The sequence below is a fragment of the Prorops nasuta genome, unplaced genomic scaffold, assembly GCF_024137725.1.
Source record: "Prorops nasuta isolate Cenicafe-Biocafe unplaced genomic scaffold, Cenicafe_Pnas_1.2 PNAS00014, whole genome shotgun sequence".
Lineage (NCBI taxonomy): Eukaryota > Metazoa > Arthropoda > Insecta > Hymenoptera > Bethylidae > Prorops > Prorops nasuta.
Window position 1 is genome coordinate 308,447 of NW_027116811.1, and position 18,505 is coordinate 326,951.

The 18,505-nt window shown below is 32.9% G+C and overlaps 5 protein-coding genes and 1 long non-coding RNA gene across 17 annotated transcripts; 4 read left to right on the forward strand and 2 right to left on the reverse strand.

Moving 5' to 3' along the window:
* Positions 1 to 1,258: 1,258 nt before the first annotated feature.
* On the forward strand, positions 1,259 to 3,137 carry LOC136778474 (uncharacterized). The gene is made up of 4 exons (XM_066735327.1): positions 1,259 to 1,417; positions 1,555 to 1,722; positions 1,833 to 1,970; positions 2,850 to 3,137. Exons 1-4 carry the CDS (start codon positions 1,346 to 1,348, stop codon positions 3,003 to 3,005), a joined length of 534 nt encoding a protein of 177 aa, XP_066591424.1. The 5' UTR covers positions 1,259 to 1,345; the 3' UTR covers positions 3,006 to 3,137.
* A 535-nt stretch (positions 3,138 to 3,672) lies between these two features.
* Positions 3,673 to 4,762, forward strand: LOC136778283 (uncharacterized). The gene is made up of 4 exons (XM_066734990.1): positions 3,673 to 3,811; positions 3,899 to 4,042; positions 4,157 to 4,306; positions 4,388 to 4,762. The coding sequence occupies exons 1-4, from the start codon at positions 3,743 to 3,745 to the stop codon at positions 4,565 to 4,567; spliced, it is 543 nt and encodes a 180-aa protein (XP_066591087.1). The 5' UTR covers positions 3,673 to 3,742; the 3' UTR covers positions 4,568 to 4,762.
* A 31-nt stretch (positions 4,763 to 4,793) lies between these two features.
* Positions 4,794 to 9,463, reverse strand: LOC136778281 (uncharacterized). Of its 6 annotated transcripts, none has more exons than XM_066734988.1 (13): positions 8,470 to 9,463; positions 8,144 to 8,386; positions 7,305 to 8,050; positions 7,072 to 7,209; positions 6,234 to 6,412; positions 6,094 to 6,151; positions 5,957 to 6,018; positions 5,774 to 5,888; positions 5,648 to 5,688; positions 5,477 to 5,585; positions 5,298 to 5,347; positions 5,107 to 5,205; positions 4,794 to 4,909 (listed from the first exon to the last, which is right to left on the reverse strand). In XM_066734988.1, exons 4-13 carry the CDS (start codon positions 7,181 to 7,183, stop codon positions 4,898 to 4,900), a joined length of 837 nt encoding a protein of 278 aa, XP_066591085.1. In that variant the 5' UTR covers positions 7,184 to 7,209; positions 7,305 to 8,050; positions 8,144 to 8,386; positions 8,470 to 9,463; the 3' UTR covers positions 4,794 to 4,897. The 6 variants fall into 6 exon arrangements, with proteins under 6 accessions (XP_066591085.1, XP_066591084.1, XP_066591082.1 ...); XM_066734987.1 differs by having other exon boundaries at positions 4,854 to 5,205; positions 8,470 to 8,896; positions 8,986 to 9,463; XM_066734985.1 differs by having other exon boundaries at positions 4,854 to 5,205; positions 8,470 to 8,580; positions 8,694 to 9,463.
* LOC136778578 (citrate synthase, mitochondrial-like) lies at positions 7,778 to 10,091 on the forward strand (the record flags this gene model as incomplete). The annotated part of the gene is made up of 7 exons (XM_066735535.1): positions 7,778 to 8,008; positions 8,098 to 8,445; positions 8,541 to 8,752; positions 9,234 to 9,366; positions 9,468 to 9,665; positions 9,738 to 9,836; positions 9,900 to 10,091. Coding segments are annotated over 7 exons (1,413 nt in total), but the record flags the coding sequence as incomplete, so codon positions are not given.
* A 494-nt stretch (positions 10,092 to 10,585) lies between these two features.
* On the reverse strand, positions 10,586 to 12,030 carry LOC136778393 (ADP-ribosylation factor-like protein 6-interacting protein 4). 2 transcript variants are annotated; one of them, XM_066735201.1, is made up of 2 exons: positions 10,960 to 12,030; positions 10,586 to 10,872 (listed from the first exon to the last, which is right to left on the reverse strand). In XM_066735201.1, the coding sequence occupies exons 1-2, from the start codon at positions 11,589 to 11,591 to the stop codon at positions 10,737 to 10,739; spliced, it is 768 nt and encodes a 255-aa protein (XP_066591298.1). In that variant the 5' UTR covers positions 11,592 to 12,030; the 3' UTR covers positions 10,586 to 10,736. The 2 variants fall into 2 exon arrangements, with proteins under 2 accessions (XP_066591298.1, XP_066591299.1); XM_066735202.1 differs by having other exon boundaries at positions 10,743 to 10,872; positions 10,942 to 12,030.
* A 775-nt stretch (positions 12,031 to 12,805) lies between these two features.
* Positions 12,806 to 17,297, forward strand: LOC136778329 (uncharacterized). Of its 6 annotated transcripts, none has more exons than XR_010823405.1 (7): positions 12,806 to 12,993; positions 13,081 to 13,203; positions 13,322 to 13,516; positions 13,892 to 13,977; positions 14,050 to 14,219; positions 14,305 to 14,468; positions 14,562 to 17,297. It is a non-coding gene; the product is annotated as an uncharacterized lncRNA (long non-coding RNA). The 6 variants fall into 6 exon arrangements; XR_010823408.1 differs by having other exon boundaries at positions 12,807 to 12,993; positions 13,322 to 13,390; XR_010823406.1 differs by having other exon boundaries at positions 13,081 to 13,218; positions 13,322 to 13,977.
* Positions 17,298 to 18,505: the final 1,208 nt, after the last annotated feature.

Sequence of the window (18,505 nt, forward strand, 5' to 3'; positions counted from 1 at the left end):
TAAGTGGAATTCGGTTCGGACTCGCTCTAGCACACTGTCTCTCTTCCACCTCATAGTTCGGCACATCGCCGCCAGGTGGCTGGCTCGCGTAGCGACTTTCTCGCTGGTAAGATTTTGCCTGTGAGGTACTTAAGCCGCGAGTCACGCTTGCTCATTTCCGCTGTCTCTCGACTACGTCGAGACCCTAGAGACTGCTAGAGACTCTCCTCTCTATTTTGGTGCTTTGGAGTGCAATAGCACTTAGCACTGTCATTTCCTTTAAATTGACAATAACCCATCTGCGTATGTACACTTGAAAATGTGGGCAATAAAATGAATTATACTTTTTACGCAAGTATAAAATTCACGTGACTCAAGTGGCAGATGTTAAATGATTCAGATAGCATGTTCCTCAGCTTGACAAAAGCTTGTATGTATGGCTTACCATGCGATTTATTTTGCAAAAGAATCAAATTATTCTCAAGTGCCTCTCATGTTCAAATGTACCTCCTTCTCTCTTACTACATTCGTTTCTCCTATAAATCCTGATGTTGTTACAAGTATATTTCTCATTGCTATATGAAAAATAGGGCCGGTTCGTTTAATTATGCGCTCTCCATTTGTATAACATGTTAACATATATTTAGATCCAATTATACTGTAAAAATGGATTGAGTTTCAATATTTTTGTATATCTTTCAAATATATAAATTGAAAGATATACAAAGAGTCAGAAGCAACCAGTACCATTCAGATATCTTGAAAAACTGAGGGTAACAGAGAAAACTACTTTGCAAGAAATTATAGAGATTTCATGATGGATGTATCAATATCTTCTTGATACATTAATATTACGAACTTATTATAGCTCACCAACAGCATAGTGTATAATTTGTCTGATTAAAAAAGCAGTTCCAAATTACGTTGGTAGATTATGATTGTTTGTGTGGAAGAAAGAGGGGAGGGGAGAGCTTTATTCACACACATAATTTACAGAAATACTTCTGATGTGATATTATTCTTTAACTTCTCATGCGGTTCTTTTATCCAATACGATCAAGCACAATTAACGTTGTTTTATTATTATATTATTTTGCTATAGCTTGCATTTGGTCGGCTTATCAATTAATCGCAGCTATTGTTCCGCTTTATTATAAGCTTATACAGTGTATCGTTCCCTACGTGTCTGATTCATTCCTTTTGAAATTTCTCAATAGAAGAAGCCTCTAATAATCGTATATGTGTAATTCTAAGAGTGTATTGATGCAGCTATAATCCTTCCTCAAGCAACGACGAATTCGCAACTGAAATTCTTACGTTTTTGCGTGAAATATCATAAAGCATTAACACAATTATTATTGGAAACATGAAGATCTTCGTAACGAGCATATTCCTTGCTCTTGCGGCCTTAAGCAATGTCGAGTTCGCACATGCCGGAGTGAGTCTAATTTAAATATTAAAAATTTTGTTTATTTTAAGACTGGTACGATTTACTGCAGCGACGCGACTTAGGAATGTATTTACATTAACAATTTAAATCCTACTGGGATTAAAATGATGTTACTTTTGTCGCAGGAAAAACGATACTTCAATTTGAAAGAAATTAAAATCACCTCGAGGAATCCTAACGTGTTTGATCTTGGGAAGCTGAAGACGACTGTGCACGAGAATAGTCCGCAGAACACTTTTAGTATTGAAAATTTTAAGGTGGTTAATGCGATATCAGACGACCAAGATTTTGAGGTAAGGAAATATTTAAATTTATTATTATTATTAATATTGTAATTTATGACGACTGACACTAATAGCTCTTAATTTGATTGGAAATTATATAAATTCTTTAAATTGTCCAGCTCACTTACGAGATTCGCTCTGGTGACTCTTTAGTGATGAAAGCAGCTGACAAATTAAGCACCAGCATAGAAAAAAATCCCCTGATCCAAGGCCTTAAAGAATGTAGCAATATGCCCGAAGCCTTGCCAATCGAAGAGGTAAGAATCGCAGTTTATCGATTAAAAGCACGGCTCATACAGCATATACTCTTTCCAGCGAAAGAGCATCAATAATTTTTTCACGGTTTCAGTTTATCGATGCGCAGATTGTCCCTGATTAATTACACGAGGTGTCAATTTCTTAAATCTTAACGCCTCCTTGAACTTTTAGAGATCGAAGCATTCCAAAATGAATGCTCTGTACAAGAGTTGTATGACTTCATGCAGAAGAGTATAAAATAGTACCACTGGTTTGACCTTGGAAGGTTATTCAAAGGCGACGCGAGGACCGAGGATCACTTGAATTACGTCCCCCGTTCCAGAGACTCAAATTAACCTTGGTGTAACCTTCAAATGACAGCTTTCAAGGCCATACCAATGATACCGTCTTGTTCCTCCCTCGAAGTCATCTAACTGACGTCTAAAGTCGGTATTACACGGCGCGTGGAGTGGTACATTGCTAATATACGCACGCACGACCCGCACGACGGTTAACGAGAGGAACATGGCGCGATTGACAGTCCATACGTGTGTTCCACTATGTACTTCCTATCACTATATGTATATTTACCCAAATGAGGCGCGCCACTCCACGTCCCCTGTAATTCCGACCTAATACAAATTTCGTTAAAAAATCTTTTCATTTTCTAAAAAAACAGGCTGTGCAGGTGGTCCAAATAAATAATGTTGTATAATATGGCCGCTGTGTGTGTGTGTGTGTGTGTGCTGGAAATCTTAAGAATTTTAGTTTATATGCCCATTAAAATGACATCAGTCGAGACACGTTCGGTCTAATCCAATTCGCAAATTGTTTCACATTTATATTTTCTGCTTATGATACATTATATGTAATTATAACAATATGATAATTGTTTGCAGAACGGTTATGACTTCAACTCTTGTGAAATAGACGAAAATCTTCTGGATGGTCAAAAAGTTGGCGAGATGAGAGTAAATATGCAAGTGCTTAAGAAACCCACTAAGGAAATTCTGATGGATATGGAAGTTAAAGGTGTAATATCCGAACAAGATTAATAAACTTAGATCTTTCGATTACAGTGATGCGCCTGATAAAAGAAGAAAACTTAAAACTTAAAAAATTATATCTGTGTGCTCTTATATTATAATTTACCCTAATAGAAAGCAATAAATGATATAGCAAGTTAACGATTTATCGACCTTTGACCCCCGAAAGCACCACAAAACTATATAGTCATATAAATTAGTATAAGTAAAGAAACTACGATTGACTTATATTCGGTATATACGCTAATTTATTGCACATTTTTCATCGAGATGACGCAATAGCAATTTATTTCTTAATTGAATGAGGCGAGTAGGAAGAATGACGTTATAACGAGGCACGCCACTAATTTGACAATATTGTTAATCGACGTATCTATATGGCTAAAAAGGATATTCATTCGGTCTTGTCAACAAATTAGTGCTTACTATCGAGTTGCACGATCGCCAATTAAAAATTATAGCATTATATAAAATGTCACAAACACTATAAGATATCTCATTGAGTAGTGTTTTGAAGAATCACACTCTCTCGCGTCGCACACGCGATTTCCGGTTCTGATTTACTTGTGATTTTTCACTTCCCATGTGTTTCTGAAGCTCTTAAAACAAAAGGGAGTAATAAAAAATTACGCTAACGACTTCCGTGATGTATACATACATATGTACCTGCGCATATTTATATATACGGTCATTTAAGCCATTCCATCCTTAGTATTAATTGGGGATTCGGGAAAATCGTGTGAAAAATGATCCATCCTATATTTTTACAAGTTCTACTGCCGTTCTTGCTATGCATCGTGCAAATACAGGCTCAGGTTTCTTTTTTTTTCTTCTTCTTATCTCAGATTATCATATTTCTTCACTTAATAAGCAGTCCTTAGGAATTTCTTTACTTTTTTTAGAATATGAAGTTCAGTAGATTCGACGTAGTCTGCGAAGAGAACGAGTGGTTTGCAAAGTTTGACGAGGCGACCGTCAATGCCCTGGGACACATTGATACGAATATTCCTGTTTTACAAGAGATCACCGAGGACAGCAAGCTCAGTGTATAAAGGAAACTAAACGCTTATTACTGATTATATAAATTTTAATTATATATCTCTCGTATGAGAAATCCGAAAAGAAATTTGGAAGAAATATAAGGTTCATCGTTTTTTCAGGTGAAAATGAAAGCAGATTATTGTGGTGCGCCAATACCTGAGTTCAGCCAGCCCCTTTGCAAAGCGTTAGCAAATAATATTTATGGTACCAAAATGGCTGAGCATGGAGAACCGAAAGGTTCTTTCCCCACAAAGTGTAACATTAATCCCGTAAGTGAACATTGATTTTCAAAGAAAATAGATATCTTCTCTTTCTTCTGAAAGTATAATTTTTAAATCGTTTCTGTTTAGTATGACTATCACCTGTCTAACTTCACCTTGTCATATATGAATATGCCACCATGTCCAATGAAAAATGCAGATATGAAAGCTACTATAAGCATCAATGGGCCAGCCGAACAGAAACTTTGCGTTATCGAGGTGCAAGGATCGATGGATTTGATAATGCCAATGCCGGGCATTGGCAAATAGATCCTTTTTAGATCATTGCTGTACTATTATAAGAGTTATCAAATCAATAGTTTTTTGCTACACACTAACCACTTCTCCAATGAATTTGCTTCTTACGCGAGAAATAGAATATTCTTAAGGCCATCGCTGTACTGAAGGACCACATATAAATATATTACTAACAACGATAATAATAATAATCGATAGCAAAATGTATTTATTCGATCATATATCAATGACAATATTCGCTCGATCGATTTTTCATCGATGAAAAAAGAAATTTCTCAGTAGAGCGTTTCCCAAGGTGTTAAGCAATTTTCCCCTTTCCTTTCCCTCCTTTCGGTTGTCTTATCAAGAAATTTCCTATCAATCAAAAAGTCGCAAAGCATTAAAGTTTAATTGAATTGTAACCAATTGTTGCTCCGAATAAAAAAAGATCATAATCACGGTTCTTCGTGGCAAGTTTCGAAGATCGCATGGAAAAATTGAGACTTTGAAAAGGACAGATAGTAGGAGAGTAGGAAATGGACGTAAAGAATGAGAATTATAAGTTTACTGACGGTCTGCAAGCTTTCCGATTTCTCTACGACTTCTTCAATTTCCTGTACGACATCAGTTTCCTTCCGTCTGACTCCTGCACCGGCTTCCTGCGATTTTATCTGAAAAACGAAATTCTCGCTCAACTTCCAATTGTTATTTAATTTCTATTTTCACTTTATTCGTTGACATCAATTTTTTCAGAGCTTGTCACCTTGTTATTGGCATTTTGTTTGTGCCCAATTCCTCTACCATTGGAACCCTCTGAAAATAAGTCATGGATATAAATTTAAATATTAACAATTAATCTTTCAAGAAGATTAAACTAAAAATATCATTAATATAGATTGAGAAAAATCCAATATACTGTTGTAAATGCCTCACGAATCTTACGTAAATGACGACAGAACAATCCTAAATTATCTCGTGGTATTATGGGCTTTCGTGGTTTTGTTGGATCGTGCTTGGGTCTTCTAATGTTGCTAATGCCAATTTCCAATGACTGTGTAATTAATAATCAATTTATTAGGGAACTCATGTCGTTTCATTAATTAAGAAACCCACCGTTTTATTCGCCTTCTCCTTACGCTCTAGTTGTTTCTTTTCTAAAATATAAACACCGATTTAGAAAGAAAGTATTCGCTAAATTAAAGATTGGCATAATCTCTTTACTATAAACAATTTCTCCACCGTTTTTAATTAATTCAGGATTAAGCAAATTTTTAGTGTCTTTTGGTTCATACTCGGGAACTCTTCTTCGGCGAATTTTGCGTTCTTTTACGGTACTATCCGTGCTGCTGATTATCTACGAAAAAAGAAAAAAAAATCATAAATTTCATAATAAACAAATAATTTATCCAATTAAAATAATACCGATGAAGAGGAATAAAATAGATCCCCGGCGCCCTTTAGACGCATGTTATTCATCACCGTTTCTGCAATTATGTTTTTATTATTATTAATTAATTTCAAGGTGTGTCAAATGATTTAATATTTTAAATTCGTTAAACCTGTCTTTCCTAATTTATTGCGAGTCGTTTTCTTTTTCTTTAACCGTCTCGGCGCGTTCTGTGGAAAGAGAGACAGAAACGTTTCCGTAATCATGTTTCAAATAATATTAAATTGCAAAAACAATAGAGTGTAAAAGTACTTTTGGCATGCTATCATCAGCGATAGAATTCTCAGAAATTAATTCGTACTGCGGTTCTTCCGGAATTTCTTGCATTTTATCTGTAGATTGCATCGGTAGACCATTAATGCCAATATTGTCAGGTGGCATCGCACACGCCTTCTTCCGGCCTGTACGAGGGTCTTCCGGTCTGTCACCAGCTGACAAATAAAACAAAGTATCGATAAACGGATTGAGATTAGAGATCGAGAAATTTTTCATGAATACCATTACGTCGAAAGTTCATGGATATTTGCTCATTAACAGGAGTCTAATAAGATTTTTAAAGTTAAATTTGGGAATAAATACATGGGCTTTTAACGGGTTGATCACCATAGTGGACATTATGACTTCCATTCGCACTTCACCTCTGACTGCCTCTGAGGCCATATCAACCATATTGATTGCATTCGGTAGAAGTAGCAGAGTTACGAAGCAGCTACCGAAATATTCAATATAATTGGTCGATTAGAAAAGGTGTGCCACTTTATTGACCAATCATATTTAATTATTTTAGTAATAGCTTCATAGTTGTTTTTTGACTAAGTGCAACCATTGACCATCGTTTAATAACAGATGTTTCTGCCTGAAATATGTATCTTACCGCTGTCTACATAGGTTGTAACTTATAATGCGACTTCTACGGTGCTCAACACTCTCTCGTTTATTTTTATAATCCGCGACGGTTAATATTATGTCAACCTACAACGTCAAAGCAGTTAAAAATATGTTGAGTAGGAAAATCTAATTTAAATATCATTATCCCACGAAACACATTAGCGGACATCAGTCTAGTAGTCAACCTGTTAAATTGGTTTACTTTGAATAGTGCAGGAAACACCCAAATTATCTCTTGGCTGGCAAGCTCCACTTCGTACGTGAATTCGCTGTGGCTGTTCCTCGTGAACCGGAACCTTCACGTTGCGCACCATTTCTTGTTTTCCAGATACGAATTTTTCTACAAAAATAAAATATATCCCAACGTAATAAGCAACAACTTAAAAACATTAAAATTCCTCCGCCAACGCGATTTTCGATTGTTATGCCTCTCACCTTTTCTTTTTTAATTGTCAATGTGGTGGCTGTGGACTGTGCCGACTGTGGTGCGCATTTCTCGACATACTGCGAATTTCGAGGTAATTTAATTCGTGGACGTTTCAGCTAACTTCACCCAGTACTTTCTCTACTAAATTCACATACGTATTAATTAATCATACATTTCATCTTAAGTTTTTATTGCCACTTTTGGCTGCCTTCCATATATTCTTCCATTCAAACATTCCGTCCAACAAGGTTTTTTCCAATTGTTGGGAACAAAATAGAAAATGCTTGATAATGTGCTTCGGATGTTGCGCTTTTGTAACATAAAAAATTTGGCATTGAAAAATGGTTATAGAGAAATTTTAAATATTTGTGCAAAACAAAAGGAAGGACTGAAGGATCGTCGGTTCTCGACAAAGGTATCATACTTATCAAAACGTTTTAGGTGATACGTGGCTTTTGTTTCATTGACTAATGCGTAATAACGCAATGAGAAGGTGAACGGTGCAAAAAGAAGAGGAACACCTAGTAGCAGCAATGACTTGAAAGAGGCACTGAGTGAAAAAATTCCACTGCACCATGACCTCATCCGTAATTTTCGCCGACTCCAGGGATCAACAATCATCAGCAATATTACGGTGGACAGTATTTATCAAGGACTGCAAAATATCAGCGCTATTGTGCGAGATACGTCCGAGGTCGATGCAAAAGCTGGGGTACGAAATCGTGAACATCAGAGAGACACAGTCGAGGCTTCTCTATAAAATAACAAACAAAACGCTCATGTAGATATAAACATAAACAGATTCGCTTTCGAGGGTTTTCAATACCGGAAATACTCAATGTTTTACCTCGTCGAGGAATTTCTCCCAGGCCGGAAGCGATGTTTTGGTTACTGTTAACCGGGGATGTGCCCACTGAAGAGCAAACGACATCACTCATGGCCGACTGGACATCGCGTCGTCAAAGAAGAATAGAGCTGTGGTCCAAGGACGATCGAGCAAATATAATCAACAGTATATTGCAAGCAGTGCCAAATACTTTTGCACCTTTGCAAAAATTCTCCATTATTCTCACTGCTCTGGCCAGTGGTGCTATTAACAACCGACAAGCTTTTTCAAATGACATCAGCAGCAGTTACACAAATTGGGAAGTGAGTGATGCATCGATTAATTACTTGTATATATAAGATTTGTTGTCTGCTGTGTCATTTCGTATTTATTCGATTGACAATAATGTTGATTACAGAATACATTTGAGGATAGTATGGAGTTATTGGCAATATTACCTGAAATAGTTGGTTTAATAGTGCAAAAAAGTCATAATGGAAGATTTGTTATGGATGATAATGGAGAATGGATTCACCCTTTGTTAAAACATTTGGATAATACAATTATAGACCTTGAAAGTAAAAAGCTGCACCTCGAAGACTTTCTCAGGCTATACATAACCTTAAATGCGTTAGCTATTTATCTGCAGTGTTTCGGAGAAATCTGTTTTCTTATCCATTTTAACTATGTGCACTGGCCGGTATTGTTCATATATGGCGAACCCTCAAAGCACAAAAGAGCCATTTGTAGCAGTCAGCAGAAACAACAGTTATTCTGTAAGCGTTAAATAATTCTTCTTAAAACCTTACTGCCATTGGATAAAATTATAGGAATCTAAGAGTAACCGCCGATAACATTCTTACATCGCTCCCTCAACAGTTGTCTCTGCTGATGCTAGTGATGCTGAATGCCGCCATGTCCGCCATGTCTCTCACAATATCTTAAGACTCTAGCTAGAGCCCCTAGAGCCAGAGGGCAGAGGACGCTTATGCATGGGTGGCAGCGGCGACAGCGGCTCTCTTGCGCTAGAAAGCGACGCTATATTGCCGGTGACAATGTACATAACATAAAAACAGATAGAAGAATAAAACAATCTAAACGCTTTCAACAGTGATGAGGATGGAGGTAATCCGACAACGCATGTTGCGCATATTTTGAGTGCATTGAATCTCGATGTCAACCTGATATTAGCCGCAAAATCACTGGCCTACACTAATGAGCCTCAGACCGGTACTATGCGTCAGGTTACTGGAATTAACAAATAAAATTGAATCTTACATCCTTTTTGCAGTGTTTTCCCTTTTCCAAAATTTTTTATGTCATTTTTTCTGTCTTATCTTGATAGTATATGGTGCTGCAACATAGAATACAAATGAGACTCGGAACAGGGCACGAAGATGATATCTTGAGAGAATACGCAGCTGCTATTATCAGCAGAAATGAAACATTAATAGGATTTAGAAAATCAGACATACCCGATGCCAGATATGTAGCTCTTTTGAATTATGCAAGAGAATATTTGCCGCAAAGTATTGATGTAAAAGTACATAAGATGCGCTATATTAATGGCAAAAAAAATTTCTACACACGACTATATTAAAAAATCTTAACGCAGCTTTCGCAGAATATTGCACGGATATTTATAATGGTAATGAGAAATAGACAGAGAAACATTGTACCGGAACAATCTGCAATAGCCGCTCCAATTTTTCAAGTAACAGCTATTAAATACTAATTTCATTATTCTACTTGAAAACATGCGATTTATTTTTTACAGTATTACGGTATGACAGATATGGATTTTAATCAAGTCTTACTATATATGTCACGAACATTAGGGGTAATAGCGTCAATGATTTGGAGTAAGGCCATGAGTGTACCAGCTGAACATCCGATTTCAAAATCTACTCGTTCGTATGTCAACCTGATCGAAGAGATTTATAAAAACAAACCTTTGTCCCGTCTCTGAATAATAATTAATGCATTCATCACGTTTCGCATTTTTTTCTATATTTAGGAACTTTTTATAGCCATTATATAATGGGGTCACACAAGCACCTTATGAAATAAAAATTTACGGAAAAGATTACGACATTATTCGAAAGCCAATTTTCAATTCATTATACCGTTTTAGTGACATTATGAACTGCTTCTCCTGATACGGCAGCCAATTTAAATAAAAGACAAAAATAATTTAAAAACACTTGTTTGTTTTTCAATAATATGATTATTTTACTAGAAAGAGCAGAACGTGATGTCACTAAAATGATAGAATGAGTATAAAACCAGCTGTAAAATAACGCCGTATCTTTGAAACTGTTATCGGATTTCGCTTTGTAGTGCCGGTATGAGGGATATCGTTGAAAGTTTAGCAGAGGAATTATACTTGGCAATACAGGGTTTAATGGTAATGAGATGATAGACGCTTACCATTTGATATGTGATTCAATAGATCTGAAGAGAGACATTTGTTTATTTTATTTATTTTAAGCAAGAATAAAGCAACAACAGTAAAAATATTAATATTAAACAGTTGATCCTTTCAAAGTAGAAAAGTTTAATATTTTTATCAATAACTGTGTATAAAACCTTACAATTAAAATAATAGCGTTTGCTATTTTTGAAAAGTTTTTGACTTCAATTGTGACTGAAAGAATGTTCCATCTCCTCTTGTAGCTTGTTTATTTATTTCTTTATGACGTTCACGACTCACAATTTCTTCAATGACCTCTCCATCTCCTTTAATTAGCCTTTATATTAAAAAAAGCAAACTTAATTTTCCCAATCATTATAATACTTGTTACAAATCATATACTCACAAATACAATCAATTTTACCTGAATCTACCAGTTTCTTCATCATATACCTTTCTAATGATACTTTGTTTTTTTTGCCATTCTTCCTTAGTCATTGGTGCCATTGCCTTTGCTTTATCTGCGAGCTCTGTTTCAACGTTAGGAGTAACAGCTTGTTTAGTGTGTTTTTTTTTTGATGGTTTAGGTCCCAATATTTTCTCTGTCCCTTTTTGCTTTTCTTTCACTTTTCTTTTATCTTGTATCTTTGTAACATTCTGTTTATTCGTTGTCAATGTGGATTTCTTTATATTATTGAGTATGAGCTTCTTAGATTTTTTATTATTAACGCTTTTTGTTTTATTGTTCCGTTTCCTTTTATTATTGCTGTTGCTACTACTAGTCCTACTAATGATACTGCTGCTGCTGCTGGTACTGCTACTGCTAGTACTGTCACTACTACTGCTCTCACTGCTGCTGGTATTACTGCTACTACGGCTGCTGCTACTTCTACTGCTATCACTACTGCTACTGACACTTGACACACTCAAAGAAGATGATGATCTTCTTATTTTTGAAATATTTCTTTTGTAGTGTTTGGTACTATCTTTATTGCTATTATTCTGTGACTTTGTTTTATAAGTTCTCTTATCACAATGATTGTTTGATGTTTCCATTTTTATTTAATTTAATCTCGTTATGCATTAGCTTTTTAAGGCTGAAGCTTTTAATAATCTAGAATGCTAAAGTGGAAGAAAACAAAACTTTTCTCACTGCAGCCATAGCTTATCTTCTTTAGACTTGAACCACAATAGAAAATTACTCATTGTCCCAAGGGGATCGTTATACGCAAAAATATTATTATTAACAATTTTAATAAAAGTGTCCACTTGAATATGTAAACATATATAAGTTTATAAATATGAAGAAAATTCTACATAATATATAGAGCTAACATTTAATATTTAGAATTCTAATAAATTTTAATTAGACGTCTGTCAGTAATCTGTAGCAATTAACAGATGGTATGGTACAGTTTGAAACTTAAATGAGTTAAAATTTCAGAGGCTACGTCAAGCTGCGTTTGGCAGGTTTACGTTGAATCATGTGTGGCGTGTGGCCATTTTCATGTAAAGTACAGAGTGAAGTTAGCCACATGGGATGTGGTGTAAACTGTAAATAAAGTAATTTCCCTGCTTCCCGCAAAGAGTGCATTTAGGGTGCGTTCACGGAGACGCTATTTAGCGCTATTTATTTGTGCTACTGCGCAGAGAAAATTGCCTATTATATATGTGCGCAGTAGCGTTGATAGCGTCTCCGTGAACGCACCCTTAGCTAACACTCAGCGGTCTTAGCAATCGCCGTATGATTGGTTGGTCAGCTAAAATTGGCCAATCATAAGCTTGCGGTCGTATTCATAAGTCGTTCCTCCACCTCGATTCGAACTCGACTCAGGCTAAAATACTACAGTATATGTAACGTAAACTATAGTATTGAAACTCGAGTCGAGGTGGAGGAACGGGTACATACTAGATTGTCCGAAAACTTTTGTAGAAGTGAGTCGACTACCTATATGACTAGTGAATATGGCCGAAATCTAGTAATATATTGCTATAATGTCGTAAGGCATTTATTGTAGTATTCATTTAGATATCAAGATGAGAAAAAGATAATTGAATAATCTTCAAGATAACGTCAATTTAAAGAAGCAGAAGAAAAAACTGCAAAATAAATGTAATTAAGAAAAACTATGGATCTTAGATAAGTAAAAACGTTTGAATAATTTAAAGTATTTATATATTGAATTTACTAGTGTTACTTTGTGGAAATATATTTTGTACAAATATGATTTAGGTGTTTGTGGCTTTCGCAAAGGATTAAAGAAATGCAGCATAAATGTTTATCAGAATAATAATGAGAGACGAGACAAAAATGACTGATAAGTGTAATTAAAATATTCATGCGTACTTTATTGACATATATGTCATCTGGTATAACTTTTACTGCTACGATGTTCATATTAATTATGATTTTATGATGAGAAACGCATGGGTCAAAGAAGGCAATACTTCTTACAAGGTAAATGTAAACAATTTGCAAATGTATTATACTTTCAATTTCAAATATAAAACTGTGTCTTAACTGTTTAGTTGATTAATTATTTAGATATTACTTTTATCGCTGGAATGATATCTTGCTCATATCTACGATGAGCAGAAATAAGAAGATATGAAGGACTTTCGACTAATCCCATCCATGTAAATTGCTTCCTTTGGCACAGAGTTTATGGTTAGTAATCGCAAGGTATATGTAATTTTTATTACAGTGTTTATTAATTCAAAGTTACTTTTAATTTGCTTAGCTTAATGAGTTTATATATTAAATATGGTCTGCTTTGGTTTTTCAGATATTACTGAGCGACTGAAGTGGAACTTTTATCAAATAACCTATTCAAGGATTATAATAAATATATAGAGTATGGATATATATATAATTATTAATAATCATACGCTGCAAGATTTGTACAGATGACAAGTGTCTTTATAACAGTGATTTTGCAATACTTAATTAGAACAAGTTCAAGCAAAGTTAAATTATACAAGTTAATATTGAAATTTTATCATTTTCACTATTATTAAATATATTTAATAGATATACAATATGCAGGGCGTACCACTTAAAATGCTCCAGAACATAGATACAAAAAGACGCGTACCTCTTCAACTATAAGAGATATTCAATGTTTGCACAGGACTTTTTCGAAACCTTTTGTTATTTGCTTCCAAAAGGGTCATATGAAAAAATTGAATATCTCTTATAATTAACGCAATACACGCTTTTTGTATCTATGCTCTGGGGCATTTAAGTGGTACACCCTGTATGTATTTCAATTTTTTTATATCTTTTTATATATAAAGAGAAAATATAAATTTTGTGTAAGCATAAGTTCTATTATTATAAATTATATATTTTTCAGACAAAATTTTACATTTCTCTTAGTTTTCGAAAGACTACTATGGAATTTAAAAATGTTTGAAAAACGGTTAACAAATATACTTTGCTGTGTGTAACTATGAAAGATTCATAACCCATTATATAAGTTTAGGAACTAAAGTCTTATAATTTATATTATAGGAATGCTTAAAGAATATTATTATTTGAAGACCTCAGCTATTGAAATTATTAACTAAGGCAATTGTACTCTTGTTGATTCTTGTGGATATATTATGTATTCTCGTATGCCGCTCTTAATTTACATAGAAATACAACGAAATCCGAATGGATCATATTATTATAAAACCAAGGTATGTTTTGATGATATTTAACATAGATTTTATTCGAATAAAAAGCATTATATTTCAATTAATTTATAATTTTTAATATTTACAGTTCCCGGATCCTTCCCTTTTGTAATATTTTTACTGCTGATCATTCTCCAATCTGAAATAATGAAACATTAAAAATAACGATACACGTAATAAATAATTGAGAGTAAAGACAAGAAATTGTCTAACGAAAAGAAAGCAACGTATAATTAATTAGGGATATAAAAGGTATTGAATGTTACAATGCTAAAAGCATAGTAAAAATCTCTTCTATACTATTTATTAATAATTAATGTTTCAAATTAAGATGATATTTTTTAGGAACAGCTACGAAATTATGTTTTCGAAGAATAATGCATATAGATTTGTATCTCCAACACAAAGAAAATAAGTAGGAAAAGAGAGCTGTGAAAGAAGTTAAAATTTACCTATGATGAAGCCTTTACCACTCACCTTTTTTATTAAGCATCATTTTTTTTACCAGTTTTAAGAAACTATAATTTCTTAATGCAACTTGAACGAGAAATATAGAAATTAATTCCAGTTGGTTTTCATTATTTGTTTCGTTAAGTATTTTTGAATATTGACAAATAATTTCTTTAGCGTTACTCGCTGCATTGTTTCCAAACTTATGAGGAATTTTTTCAATATAATATATCTTTAGAATATATTGAATTTTAGCTGTAAATGCAATTATGTTAGTTATATTCTTTCTTATAGGTATTTATAAATTAAGCTCCTACAACATGAAATTATACTTATTAGTACTTATTATAATGAAATATTTGTCGTTTATTGCTTTCGCAGGCAGTCTCTCTTTTACAATTATTAATAATTCAGTAGGTTAAATTTTGTGCAATTATTTTTTAACGATACATGCATACCCGAGAAACACGCGGTACACTTAACATTTTCACTAAATTTATATATGAAATAATTATAAAACTTTGTAAAGAATAAAACGATATAGGAAGCGTCTTTAACTCTTTTCGTGCCAACGACGATATATAGTAGCTGATGAAAGAGGTTTATGGAAAAATTGTTAAAAGTTTACTTTAATGGGCCGCATTTCTACCTAAGATTTTCTTAGTTCCATCATATGAAATGTCATTTAAGTCCCTCATTTTCATATCAATTATTTTAACAATGAATCATACAGATACTCTAATAAAATTTGCAAATATTTTTTGTATGCAGTGCAGAGGATGCTGATTCTTTGGATTAAAGCATAATAAATATATGTTTCATGCTGTAGGAAAAGATAAGAAAATTTTTATGAGCTGTTGATCACTTTTCAAGCAAAAGTTATGAAAAAATGAAACTATAGAGTTCACCTTAACAAATAACATAACAGTAAAGGACAATATTATTGTAATATAAATTATTTTACGAAATTGATAAAATAATTAGATGGCATACAAAAATCGTGTAAAGGATGTTTTTTCAATAGACTTTTTTTTAATTATATTAAAATTCTTCTTAGAATATATTAAGAAAACTTCAAACGAAGACACGCGTGAATTGTATCGTATGCTCATTTCATTTCTTAGGTTTTTAAGTTTATAGTTCTTTTTATGCTAAAGACAATAAAAAATTACTACAAGCACGGTTAGGTAGGGTCGATTGTGCTCTAAAAAAATGAATTTCACGAAAATGCGAAGTAAGTCTATTTGAAAAAGCACTCCTCATTTATAGATTTGCTTTAATTTATATATAAAATACTTACTAATAAATTTATAAAAATCAGGGTGAGACCCTATTGTGTCCTTAAGATATCGATTGAATCTTTCAATTTTATTATTAGTAGCTGTACGTCTGGAATATATGGTTAAAATGCTACCATCTACAGTATTTATCCAATAGACTTTTATGTATTGAAACAATCGTTTAATTTTTGAATTAATTTCCTCGTTATTAAATGATTCAGCTTTTTTTCTAATTACTTCGAATCCTTTGGGTATTAAAGCTGGCGGTAAAAATGGCAAACAATGAACTTGCGTCAATATAAATCTTAATTTTAAATGTTCCGCAGTAGACAGCTTCTTCATTAGTTGGAAAATCTTTAATTTGTTAACCCTCTTTTGAATAGCCTGAAAAAGGTTAATTTCTAAATTAATACAATTTCTATTAAGGTGTTACAATATAGGAATTATTACTTCTATTTCATTAATAAAATTTATTGAAAAATATATTAAAGTTAAGTAAAAGTCTAAAATATGTTGGTATGTTACGAAGTAACAAGGCAAGGCGTATAAAGACTAATAGTTCATAGAGAAAATATAATTCATATTTTTAGAAGTGTGAAGCAATTAGCTGATTTAATTAGACCGGTAAACTGTTTTTGTTCAGAAGTTGCAATTCGATGATTCTTATTTACTTTATGATGCTGCATCTAAATCCAATAGCACATATTATCACTCTATTAGGTGATAATTTTAAGATATTTAATTTTGAATAGTAAATAAATTACCCTTTTAAGGAGTTTTAAACTCATATATCTCAGTAACAACATTTTTAAACAATTTTTTGAAAACTACATTATATATATAATGCTATTCTTCCCCTTCAAAAAGCATTGTCGATTTTTATTGCGTCTCTGGTTCGTTGCGTTAATCAAGTTTTGAGGTTCGATTGTTTAGTGCATCTCTACAGAACGTTCACTTGAAAAGCAACTGTCCTTCTGTTTCGTCAAAGACACACGATTGTATAACTTCAAGCTAAAGTAACGCATTTAATAAAGAAATTCATAGTAAAACTCGACAATGAATTTTGAAGGGAAATACAAGTAGCATTATATAATGCAGTCCTCAAATGTTACTGAAAGAATTATGTTACTCAGATACCGGCTCGTGAAAAAGTTTGAAATGACGTGTTTCAACTATTTAAACTGAAATATCTTAAAATTATTACCTAATAGAGTAATATTGGTATCGCATTTGAAATCAGCATACCAAATTCCTTTGTATATAAATTAAATATATTCTGTGTGTATTAAACAGTAACTTTCATTTCGTTGACCATTATATTGTATTTATGTCATAAATCTCTGTACCCGGTTAAGGAAAATAATAAAATGTTTACTACATATGAAAAATATTTGTTATATAATACAAGCATTATATAATTATAATTAAGACAATTATTACCTGTGTATAATGAAAATAACAGCCCTGAATTATGCTGCACGGAAAATTTCTTCTGATTGAATTCTGCAATCCTTTTTCGAAGTCTGATACCCATGTATCAGGATTTAATTTAGGGGATATCTTTAATTTTACCATCTTGAAGAAGTCGTTATACGTGGATTCTGCTTTGCCACTCATAAACCCCCATACAATTGGTATAGCCTTTTATTTCGTTAAAAGCAAATATAAATTAATTGCCTTGATTTTAGTACGTAACAAAAATTTTACTAAATTTCTATTATTAAAAATTAGTGAAACGATTACTTATTACTATCAAGACTTTATTATACATTAGAACTTAAGAAAAGAAACTTTCAATTAAAATATTATTCCATAAATTTTATTTCAAATACTTAAAAGAAATAATGATTTTATAATTACTAACTTGATTTTTGTATTCTGCCATTATAATAAGCAATTGGTAAGCATTTTCTATTTTTGGTACAGTTTCAAATGTACCATCGACGTGACACAATTTCGCTTTCTCTGTCAATTTACAGAGTTTCTTGTCAAATATTATGATTAATACATCTTTTCCATTTTCGTATTGAATAACTTTCAATTTATGTTTTTCTTCCTTTATTTTAAATTTTAAAATATTTTGCCATTGAATAGTTTCTAAAAGAGGTCCTATTTCTTCCAGTCTATCAGGAAGTTTTGGCCTATTCTCTGCATTCCAACTTTTTAAAGTCTTGTGGATTTTTGGGAAGCTTATAGGAGCATCTTCATTTCTTTAGTTTGTAAATAATTATACTTTACTATGCATACTTAGCTTATACGGAAAAGTTGACAGCATAATTTTGTAGAAGAAAAACGCTTACCTTAAAGCGCATGCATCGTAAGCTTCTTTTGATGTGCATGGATAATTATGCATATAACTAAAAATATCTTCTTTAAACTTCGCTTCCTTAATTTTACTTGTATCAACATCGTGATTATGGGCCTTCAAATTTTGTAAATTTTCTTTATCCTTAATAAATTTTGCAGTTCCACGGCAACTTTCTTCACTACACCGTAAATATCTTTAGGAATAATAAAATTTGAAATAATCAAACCATATATACTTTGTTGAATATCGTT